Source organism: Natator depressus, chromosome 5 (genome assembly GCF_965152275.1).
Source record: "Natator depressus isolate rNatDep1 chromosome 5, rNatDep2.hap1, whole genome shotgun sequence".
NCBI lineage: Eukaryota > Metazoa > Chordata > Testudines > Cheloniidae > Natator > Natator depressus.
In genome coordinates this window covers 107,709,498-107,721,748 of record NC_134238.1, presented here as the reverse complement: position 1 = coordinate 107,721,748, position 12,251 = coordinate 107,709,498, and the positions used below count along the sequence as shown (strand labels likewise).

General features: G+C 41.1%; 1 protein-coding gene across 9 annotated transcripts in view; it reads right to left on the bottom strand.

The window, feature by feature from the left end:
- The window catches only part of CCDC171 (coiled-coil domain containing 171), a 231,580-nt gene that overhangs the window by 116,310 nt on the left and 103,019 nt on the right, over positions 1–12,251 (bottom strand). For all 9 annotated transcript variants that reach the window (XM_074953416.1, XM_074953419.1, XM_074953415.1 and 6 more), the window contains 3 exons: positions 9,016–9,183; positions 6,959–7,147; positions 454–958 (listed from right to left, as the gene is read on the bottom strand). In XM_074953416.1, the coding sequence (XP_074809517.1) occupies positions 454–958; positions 6,959–7,147; positions 9,016–9,183 (862 nt within the window). The remainder of the gene's footprint in view (positions 1–453; positions 959–6,958; positions 7,148–9,015; positions 9,184–12,251) is intronic.

The following is a 12,251-nucleotide window of genomic DNA, read 5'->3' as shown; positions in this document are numbered from 1 at the left end:
TTACTGTACTCTGCAAACGAAGGTTTAATAATCCCATACGAATACTATTTTATTTTTAGTATGGAATACATATAACATAGATTAGCACTTTGGCTTTTTAATTAGGACCTTTTCTCTGGATCTCCATTTGTTTGGAGACTTCATAGGGCAGTGAACCAGGTAGCACGATACTGAAATGTTTGAAACCTCTTGTTCTGGAAAGGTAATAAAAATCTATCACAGATATCTGATGATATTATATACACACACAGCACCACCTTCTTTTTCAGCTATTCAATAAACAGAGAGAAAATATTTGTATTTGTGGGAGCCTCAGATCCAATATATGCATACAAATATCTTCTCAAGTCAAGTCATCATTATATTTGTCTTTACACATTATTAATAAATAAACAAACAAACCAACAGTGTAATCTGATATAACATTCTAAAAGAACATATCAATTATCTTACTTGATAGATTATGTTTCCCCTTGGCCTCTCCTATGCAAACTAGGATTCCTATGCCTTCTTTGAAACCATCTACCCAGGAGAAAAGAGAGCTACTTGACCGTCCCAAAATTTGAAGTCTGTGAGCTGCCAGAACTGCAATAACACCTTTCCGGAACACATGTATCATGCCTTTGAAATGCTTTTTCTTTATCTTCACTTCATCTTGCCTCTTTCCCTCTACATCAGACAAAGCATTGACCAGAGTCCTAATTTCCTGTTTGAGTACTTCATAGGTGTGGACCTGATCCTGGAGAAAGTCTCTTTGTGTAGACAAGGCACATAATCGGCTGTATAGAGGATATAAGGCACCACCCATTAGTGCACAGGCTGCCAGCAGAGATGCATGTTCCTTTTGTGTCTGTATTAATATACTTTTCAATTGTGAATTTTCATGGACCAACTGCTCTCGTGCTTTTTCAATGACAGAACATCTTTCCTTGGCTTTTTCTGCAATTTCTTGATATTTCTGTAAAGACAAACGTGGATTTAAACTAGAGCATAATTTTCAAAATAAAGAAATATCTACTGAACTCTTCACTAACTAAGGCTAAAAGGCTTATTTATTCCATTTTTTTCCTCTTCTGGTCACATCAAATATGGCAGTGATTTAAATAAAAGAATCACAATAGAAATCATCATATTCAGGTATGTCAACAGAATTAGTTTAACTTTTTTTTAATCTTTGGAGGACAATCATTCCGAAACTATGGAAGCACAACAGTGTTATAGCAATGACTTACCATGCTACTCCAACAAGAATATGGACTCCAATTTTTAATTCTTATTATTGTGATAGAAGATAGCATAGTATCCTCAATCAGCTTATCTGCAAGCAACACCAGGTACAATTTTTAGAAAGAACAACTATCTTGCTCTTCAAAGTAGAAGACAAGTTAAATTTGAAGAAACACTTCTATTTTAGTATTTCTACTATGTAGAAATGCATTAAGTGGATTAATTTCATAATTTAACTTACAGGATTTATTGCATCAGTATTCTACTTTAAAAGGAAATTTGTTCATCTACAAAGTCTTTTGGGACTACTGCATTATTTACAGGCCTTATTCTGCAAGAACCAAATACTATCTGATAGTGTGTCGGGAAGGCACTAAAAAGGTCATTTGGATTTGGAAACCAATTTATGGTTCCTAACCCTCAGAGCTGACAGGCCAGCATTTAAGTAAGCACATTTAAAGTGCAATCCCTATAGGTCTATGAAATACCAGCACTGGCATCCTGTACTCTGTTTAATGCTTCTTTTTAAAAATTTGCAAGATGAGAAAATGAACAAAACCTAAAATCTTTCAAATATATTGCAGAGGTATATAAATTATTATTTAACCATAAACACAGGTTTAAAAAAAATGAAGCTGCATCTGTTTTCACTTTTACAATAATTTTTAATTGTTTGTATCTTACTCTGCATTGTTTCTAATATCTTCTTAGAAACTTAAAAGTATATTTTTTTGAAAGAGATAGCAGGGTTAGCTCCTTTAAGAGTGGCGGGCTGACTTCCTGGAACATATGAGCTTTGAGGGATGCCCTACTGTGTTAAAGAACTCTGTGAACTTCAAGTTCATTAACAAAAATTAGATACTCCCCCGGAGAGTAGAACTCTATTTTATCCTATTTCTTGCTGGGTCCTTATCCTTTATGTTGGCAAGAAGACAGATTGCAAACTAGAGACTTAATGACACTTGGACTTCAAAAGGTTTCACTGTATTTCCACTATTTTATTTTTATATCTTACATAAGTGACTTTTGATACAATTGCAACATACCAAAGTCATCAGCTGGTTCACCTGCTTCTTCTGTAAAAAGCACTGCTTCTTAATAAATGCCAAATCAACAAGGAAATATTTTCTCTCTCCCTAGAGGATTTTTTTCCTTTCCTATTTTGCAAACCTTGTTATATTTCTAATAGAGCTGAAACCAACATCCCTCTTTTTGTTAATAGCTTTAGGTTTTTGTTTCTATCCCAGTATCTTCGCAGATATCAATGCAGCTAAAGCCATAACATATATTAGTTTTAATGTAGCCCACTAAAATGGTGAAAACTGTTTTTGCTTTTGTTTTTTTTAATTACTCACAGTAATGGATATTTGGAAATCACAGGCTATTTCCTACAAGTCTGCACACAGTCTGAAGAAATGACATGTCTGAGACAAGGGAGTACATTCCATATATTCGTTAGGTTTCTCAAAACAGACATTTCCAAATGTATATTTTTATTTCAGATTAAAGGAATTTATTGGCAGACCCTGCTCAAGGTCAGAGGTGACTCTATGAACATCAAAATGGAGGATGTTACTCTTCCCACAAAAGCACTGGAAGTTACATTCATTTTAAGCCCAGCTGCCAATGAGGATCCCCAGGCATCCTCTAACACATCTATAGCCATCCCTGTTTGCTAGTAATCTGTGACAAGGCCACTTTGAGAGGTTCTGCACGACAGAATAACACTGACACTTCTTTAGGGTTGCCAGGCATCCGGTTTTTTGATTGAAACACCTGGTCAAAAAGGGACCCTGGTGGCTCGGGTCAGAACCGCTCACCAGGCCATTAAAAGTCCAGTCCATGGCGCAGCGGGGCTAAGGCAGACTCCCTGCCTGTTGTGGCTCTGCGCAGCTCCCGGAAGCAGTGGCATGTCCCTGCTCCAGCTCCTATGCCTAGGGGCAGCCAGGAGGCTCTGCGCGCTGACTCGTCCACAGGTGCCGCCCCTGCAGCTCCCATTGGCTGGGAATGGCAGCCAATCGGAGCTGCGGGGGTGGTGCCTGCAATGGGGCAGCACATAATGCCGCCTGTCTGTGCCTCTGCATAGGAGCCAGAAAGGGGACATGCTGCTGCTTCTGGGAGCTGCTTGAGGTAAGCGCCACCCGGCGCCTACACCCCTGACTCCCTCCAGCGCCCCAACCCCCTGATCCCCCTCCAGCCCTCCAAACCCCTCGATCCCAGCCCAGAGCACCCTGCTACACCCCAAGCCCCTCATCCCTGGCCCTGCATCAGAGCCCACACCCCGAGCTGGAGCCCTCGCCCCCTCCTGCACCCCGGCCCCCTTCCCCAGCCTGAACTCCTCATTTCTGGCCCCACCCCGGAACCCGCACCCCCAGCCCAGACCCCAGACCCCTCCCACACCCCAACCTTCTGCCTCAACCCAGAGCCTCCTCCCATGCTCTGAACCCCTTGGTTCCACCCCCCCAGCCCAGAGCACCCTCCTGCACCCCAAACCCCTCATCCCTGGCCCCACCCCAGAGCCTGCACCCCAAGCCAGAGCCCTCACTCCCTCCTGCACCCCAACCCCCTTCCCCATTCCGGTGAAAATGAGCAAGTGAGGGTGGAGAGAGCGACAGAGGGAGGGGGGATGGAGTAAGCGGGGGGTGGGGCCTCAGAGCAGGGGTGGGGCAGGGGTGTTTGGTTTTGTGTGAGTAGAAAGTTGGCAACCCTAACCTGCTTCCTAATTAGGTCATCTAATTAACTGAGAGCAACAGTTGTAGACCAGTAGTTCTCAAACTTTTTTACTGGTGACCCCTTTCACATAGCAGGCCTCTGACTGTGACCCTCCTTATACATTAAAAATACTTTTTTATATATTTAACACCATTATAAATGCTGGATGCAAAGCGGGGTTTGGGGTGGAGGCTGACAGCTCGCGACCCCCCATGTAATAACCTCGTGACCCCCTGAGGGGTCCCAACCCCCAGTTTGAGAACCCCTGTTGTAGAGTATTATCTAGCAGCACCCAAAGACCCTATCTGTGATCAGGGGCCCTGAATGCTACAGGCTGAAGACAGCAGCACTGCCAGGTGTCTTACAATACTGGCACAAAGCTTCCAAATTGAACTGTTATATTTTAATAGTAAAAAGCCAGGTATTGAAATCTTACATTGCATTTTGGAAGGCTTACTGCACCAATGCAATACTAACCACCCAACAGTCTCAAAGTAGCATTATTCATGTTGCTATACAGCCACAGCTGTCAATTAATCTGATGACCTCATCAAAAGATTTCCAAGGTATACCTCTGTGCAGAGACAGTTCTCAATGTTCTATACTAATACTGACGACTGCCTGCAAAATTAAACACAGCTCGTAAGTCCCTTATTTAAACTTTTAAACAATCTTCAGCAGTGAATGTCTGGAAGGAAGCAGGGTGAATATCAAATGAGCTTAATAATAATTTCGTATCTCAAAGTGGTCTTGCAAGGCTTAATTCATTAATTTTTGTAATACACTTTGAGATCCTGGGGTGGAAGACACTATACAAGTGCAAAATATTATTATATTCTTCTGCTGGTGTCAGCAGTATTCTCATTTTGTGCCATTACTACTTAACAGTGTTTATTTCTTTACTTGAAAAAATAAATCAAAACAGTCATCTTTCTCCATGCAAAAGAAAATGTTAAGTGTCTAGCATTCATCACTGAGATACACAGTAGAATATATATAAAATCATATTTTAAAAGGCCTGATTCCCAAACATGTTGAGTCAAATTCAGGTCCAGAACCAGCTTCCTTAAAAATGACAGCAAAAGCAATGGTGCAAGAACAGGGCTAAGAGCAACCCCCCATCGTCAAGGTCCAAGGATACAGTCATGGAGAACCCTGAGGAGTGTAGAACATGGCCTGATTCTCTACTGCCTTGCAGCTTGTAGTCATTTATATCTGTGCAAAGTGTGTGTAAAATAAGCAACCATACTGCCATGACAGAGATTTAAACCCACTCCAGATAGGTGTGACTACACAGGATGAAGTAGAAGGAAATACAGGCGCCTTTGGCTCAGGAACAAGAATCCACACCCTGCATTTACCTCTTGTCCTGCTCATTCATAGATAGAGCCCTATCAAATTCACAATCCATTTTGGTCAATTTCATGGTAATAGGTTTTTAAAAATAGTAAATTTCATTATTGCAGCTATTTAAATCTGAAATTTCATGGTGCTGTAGTTGTAGGGGTCCTGACCCAAAAAGGAGTGCTGGGGGAGGGGGTGCATCAAGGTTATTGTAGAGGGGGCAGCTGGAGAGTGGTGGCAGGGCCACCTCCAGCAGCAGCGCAGAAGTAAGGATAGGACGGTATGGTATTGCCATCCTTACTTCTGCGCTGCTGCCTGCAGAGATGAGCCCTCAGTCAGCAGCTGCCACTCTCCGGCCACCCAGCTCTGAAGGCAGCAGTGTAGAAGTAAGGGCAACGTGGTATGGTATTGCCACCCTTACTTCTGTGCTGCTGCTGGTGAGGCGCTCCCTTCAGAGCTGAGCACCGGCCAACAGCTGCTGCTCTCCAGCCACCCAGCCCTGCAGGCAGCATAGAAGTCAGGGTGGCAATACCGCAACCCCACTAAAATAACCTTGCGACCGTCCTGCAACTCCCTTTGGGTTAGGACCCCCAATCTGAGAAACCCTGGTCTCCCCTGTGAAATCTGTATAGTGCAGGGTAAAAGCACACAAAAGACCAGATTTCACAGTCCGTGACGCGTTTTTCATTGCTGTGAATTTGGTAGGGTCCTATTCATAAACAGGAAGAGGTCATCCTGAATTTGGCATAACACAGCATTTCCCAAACTTTTAAAAGCTGAACTCCCTCTCAGGAAAGTTTCAGTCATACCACAGCAGCAGGACAGTTGAGAGGAAGGAGACGGACTGCATTGGCACTGAGATATTGGGACCTCTACCTTCAAGAATTGACCTGAGTCCCATCCAACTTGGTAAAGAAAGAGGAGAAAAAACCTAACATTTCAGTCTCAATAGAGAAGTAAAAAGCTAAAAGAGCAAAGAACCATCTTCTCAACATGAAGTGGACCATCCTGGTAACGGTTGAGGCACACTGGCATGTCAGCGTGTGTAGCTTTTATCTGCCCAGAGAGAACTTCAGTTTCCAGAGCTGACAGTCTTCAACCTTTCATAAAAACGTTAAACTTCAAGCTCAGTGCACATAACTCAAGCCACAGTTATTTGTTTCACTGTAGTGCCTGAAACAAAAGGGACCATTACACTATTTAACATTGTTACCGCAACTACTAATTTGCTCCTGGGTTCAGAATTTATATACCTAATTCCATTCCACAGTGAATTCAAATCACTTTTATTCTACAAACTCTCAGAAGGGGGGGGGGGGGTCCATACTGGAAAAAGCAACTGGGGCTCTATGTAATTCTACAAAGAAATACATCTTTTCACTGTATAGCTTTAACCTCTTCAAAAAAAAAAAAAAGGGGGGGGGGTAAGGGGATGGGGGGAATCCAACTGCAGGATCTAATTAAGCAATGCATTTCAGGAATGTTTTAACAGAAAGTAATTCATTTCCTAAAGTAAGTAAAAGTTGTTAATAAAAAAATACTTAAAATAAAAAAATATATACTCAAATTCCTAAGCAACTTTAAACTGGTTTGAAACTCAAAATACTGAAATAATATACTAAATATTTAAAGAGAAAAATTAGACATTTAGAGCTTTCTGGAACATGTACAGTACCTGTGCCCTTGCATGAACTTCCCCAAGGAGTCCAGAGTACTGCTGCTCCAACCCCTTTTTCTGTTTCTGCCAACAGCTTTCCTGTGCTTTCATCTGCTCAGCCACTTTGTTAAAAGTGTCTTCCTGGGTCTGTTGAAGTTCCCTCATGGTATCAGACTTGTTCTTGCAAATATATTCTAGATGAGATATCTGCATCAAAGATATTTTTAAAAAGATTAAATAACAAAAATGCACCTTTGCGTTTATTTTAAATCTTACTTTAAAGAGAGATTCTTTTGGTAGAAGACCTTGATTGCATTTTCTTCAGACAGCGCAGAATTAAAAAGATAAGCATGTCACAGATCTCCTGCTTCAAATCTGTCTTTAAAACCCACTTCTTCCAAAAAATCCAACCTATGCTGATCTCATCAATGTTGTCATCTCTATACACTCCTGTAGCTGAACAGATGCCCAGGTTTCATGTGGGTCTATGTCAGAATTCTTCTAGACAGGAACCTTATCTTATTTGTTTTGAAATGTGCAAAGAACCATTATGGTGCTATATAATTAATAATCCTAGCACAATAATCATACAGCAAGTTAAGTGATAATGAAAATCAGAGGTTGCATTTTTATGTAATGTTTTATTTGAAAACCAAAGCATTACTTGTATTTTCTGAGCATTAAAACAATTTAAGAGAGCTTTACAGTACACATGATGCCTCTTTTCACAGGCAAGCTTGTTAATTTTATGATGCATTTCAATGAGCAGATTAAGGGGTATAATTTAGCGATCAAGGCTTTAGCCGTGCAACTTCTATTAAAGCTAAATGGAACTGTGTTTTCATTTAAGAATGTATCTCAAATAGGCATGCCTGCATTTTTCAATACTAAATCTAAACATATGGTCAATATTCTTTTCTATACATTTTACGGAATTGCAGGTGAAAAATCTCTGTTAAGAGATGAGCAGTTCTAATGCAGCAGACAACACTGCCTGTTAAATTCTAAAAAACTGATGCCCCTGAAATATCACTGAAAACACTTGCTGGCCCATCTCAACTACTGTACTTAAAAACTACCAGTAATTTTGTTGTTTTTCTCTTTCCTCTGAAAGGAGAAGGGAGGTGTTTCCTCCATGTCTAATGTGCATGATCCACATCATTGTCTAACCAAACCCTGTTAATGTTTTCCATTGACTGCTGGGATATTTACTAATAGAGGCAGAGTCAAAATGATTAACTGTAAGCAACCCTGTTCTTGAATTTGAGCCAAGAGAGCGTTCATAACTCCAACAGATGAGAAACTCATGAAAGTTTTCCCCTTCTTGTCCCTCAAGAGCAAATGTCAGCATAGCCAAGATCTGGAATCTTTCTTCTAGACCACAGAAACATAGTGCTGACCCGATCAATGGAACCAGAACATGAATGGAAATCCTTAGGAGCAGCATATGTTAGTCTGCTGAGCCAGTTTAATTTATTGTAACAAAACAGATTTCTGAAAAATATGTTTCTTTTGAACAGACTTAGCCTTATGAAATCACCCATAAAAGTATCCTGTGTCCCCCAAAACAAATATTTATAGTTTTTAAATTCATAAGGGTGGTTCTAAAATAATTATGTTTCAGACTATAAATGCCATAACCAAATAATTACATTTTTCGAAAAACAGGATTTTGATTCACAAGCAAATGGTTTTAAGATGATGCCCCTGTATTTTGTTTCTCTTTTATGCTAAGATAAAGTGTTGGTTTATTAGTATAAATGACTAAGTTCTTTGAATTGCTTCATCAGTAAGATTAATTTATTTTCTTTTAATTAGGTCCCTGTGGTTAATACTGGCTAGTAGTATTAGCATGTCCTGCACAGAAAGTGGAGCTTAGAGACTTCAGTCACATTTACATGCCCACAGCAATGGCATCAAACTGAGTTGTAGACAAGCCATAATTAATGGTATTGAATTATTAAAGTCCAAATTCTTTTTGAAATAAGATGAATGTCAGTCCCTTTTAATGATACTGTGATGTGGACAAATGTCACTGAATTTAATAGAGGTATCTGGCGCCTAAGGACAGTTACCTTCTCATTAGCCCTGCTGAGGTCTAAGATCAGGGCATCAACATTCTCCTGCAAGATTGCACAAAGCTCAGGCCAGGAGAATTTATCCAGGATGCCTTCTGGTTGTTTTATAAGCACACAGCCTGCTACCAAATGCTGATATAAAGTATGGAGGAAGGTTAGCTTCTCCTGTGAGACAAAAAAAGAAAAAAATCACTGTGTATATAAATATTCGACTAGCTCTAGACTCTAATATTAGACTCTATAGAGATACATCATGCACACAAATCTTGTGTGTTCTGTACAGATCTGAAAAGACATAATTACTCATATTCTGAAATTCTATTTCAATTTAAATAGAACTATTCTTAATATGTGCCCAAATGCACTTACAAAAATCAGAAGAGAAAAAGATTTTGTAAACTGAGTTTAACCAGATATAATGTATAAATACATATTGCCCTACAATCCTCATAATAGTAAATACCATGACCTATAATAAATATTTGCAGAATTGATTCCTTCATTTCTTTAACTAAGTATATGAAATTACTGGTCATTTTACTAATGTTTAAAATCTCTCCCCACCACCACACACACTTATTCCACTGGATTGAAGTTCCGTACAGATTATACCTGCTTCCAGTATATAGCATAACATAACATGTACAGTATATACTCTAACAAAAATTTAATTAGTATGGCAGCACAAAATTTGATTATACAAACACCAAATTAGGTTATTTTAAAAATGTGCTTCTGTTTTAGAAATAATTTGATTTGATGTTTGTTCTATACATGGATTATATGTGAACACATAACTGTACAAAACAGGTTTTTATGAGCAGCAGTTAAACTCTACAAGCCTGATCCTGATTTCATTTACATTGGATTTTACACTATAGCATACTGAATTGACTCCAGTAGTGTTAGTACTTATTCACACCAGGGTGCGATCAGAATCTGTTTGTGCATCTATTTAGTCCATCTATGAAGTCTAGCATCTTAAAATTAAGACAAATCAAAGATGGTTCCAACACCACAACTAGGGCTCTGATCCAAAGCCCATTTAGCCAATGGAACAATGCACACTGAAAGCAATGGGTATTGGATCAGGTACTAAGTCAAGAAATCATGAGACTTCATAAAGGTATTCAGGACTCTCCGCATCTTCCCCTAACCCCACCCCCAGAGCAACAGCAATTATTACTGTGTCTTCTCCAACTACATTTGGGTATATTTTGTTGTTTGTTTGTAAGATTTTTAAGCAACAAAACATTTTATAAAATGTTACAACCTAATCTTCTACTTCCCTGGGAATAGTTTAACCATGTCACCATTGTTTCCTTTTTGTTTGGGCTGTGATAAACCAAGCATGATAATCATCCTTTTGGCGAGAAAAAGAAATCCCAAGACTCAGAATCAACTCTCACATCTTGATCTCAACCACAAGTAGACATGCTGACTTTACAATACAGGCAGGCTTCTAGTTTCCTTTCCTTTAATCACTGTCTGATGTGTAGAACAGTTCCAACTGCTTCATGTGGACGCAATTTAAATCCCAGACTGTAAGAAGGGTGGAAAGACTGTTTCCTTTTTACTCAGTTTGGCAATTGTGACCATATTTGCTGGATTAATGAGCTCAATATGCAAAACAATTGAGATAAAGAATATGATTGATACAGCTAATGCAGAACTATTTTATGTGGAGAAAATTACAAGGAAGCACTTATTAAGATCAGTAAACAACCATATGAGGAAATCTAGTTTTGAAGTAAAGCTTCATGAAGCAATTACCACATATAGCATACCACAATCAGCTAATACACAAAGAAAAAAAACAGTTACTAATCTGTTCTGTAACTGTTGTTCTTCAAGATACGTTGCACATGTCCATTCCACTTCAGATGTGTGCGTGCCCAGTGAACCAGAATCAGAGATTTTTTCCTTAGTGATACCTATTGGGGCAGCACATGAGCCCAAAGGACTTTCACACTGCTGCATGATGGTAAAAAAGAGGTGAGGCCTCCCTCAACCCTCCTCAATTCCATCTGACTGCATAGAAACTCCAATATCAGGGCCGGCTCCAGGCACCAACATTCCAAGCAGGTGCTTGGAGTGGGAATCTGCAGGGGGCAGCAATCCGTGTGCCGTTAGGGCGTTTCCGTGGCAGCGGCAATTCTGCGGCAGCCTCTATCTTCAGCCGCCCGCGGCGGCAATTCAGCGCGCTGCTTCGGGCAGCAAAAACAGTAGAGCTGGCCCTGTCCAATATAGAGGGAAAGGAGGGTGGGTCACAGAATGGATGCATGCAACACATCTTGAACAACAACAGTTACAGAAGAGATTAATAACCATTTTTCTTCAACTGATTGCACATGTCCATTCCATGCCATGTGACTCACAAGCAGTTCAAATTGGAGGTGAGTTTCAGAACAAGGATTGAAGAACTACTATTCCAGTGCGACAAGGTGCTGGGCAAAGGCTCTGTCACTCCAGCTCCCATTTAGGGCAATAAATTAGAGCTGGATAGAGGTAACCTGGCCCTAATTGGGGAAGCAGATACAGCTGCCGCCTGATTAGCCTGGGGCTGTATAAATGCTTCAGAGGAAGGACGCCGGGGAGAGGGGAGAGCAGAAAGAAAGTGAAAAGGTAGGGAGTGGAAGCAGGGAGGTAGTGCTTCCCTCCCTCCTGCCTGCAGATGGTGAAAGGCAAACTGTACATGGTGAAACGGTGGTAGTAACAAGTCTGTGAATAAACTGCACCAGTGGTTACTAACCCCAGAGTCTGAGTGACTCTGTGGACTGAGCAGAGGCAGGAGCCACGGGGGCCCTGCCGCACTCTGCTACATGTGGGGGCTTGGCCAGGGTCTTGCGCCAGAGCAAGTGTTTGGCTGCCCGGAGATGGAGGAAACCCTGCAATGGCTGGTCAAGCAGCAGGAGGAGGTGCAGAAGGCAATGCAGAGTCTTCAGCAAGCCCACCAGCTGGAGAGACAGGCCTTCCTCAGCTGGCAGGCAGAACAGCAGAAGATCCTGCAGGAATTCATTCGGGAGCAGGCCGTCATCCAACAGCTACTCCTGCAGAAAGTGGTGAGTTCCATGGGAGGGGGTGGCAGGCACCAGGCCTAGGACTATGTAAAGTGGGCCTCACAGATGACCCCAAAGCCTTTCTAGGCACATTTGAGCGGGTAGGTGCTGGGGCTGGATGGGACAGGGCAACCTGAGCCCTGTGACTGGCTCCCTACCTAGCCAGCGAAGCCC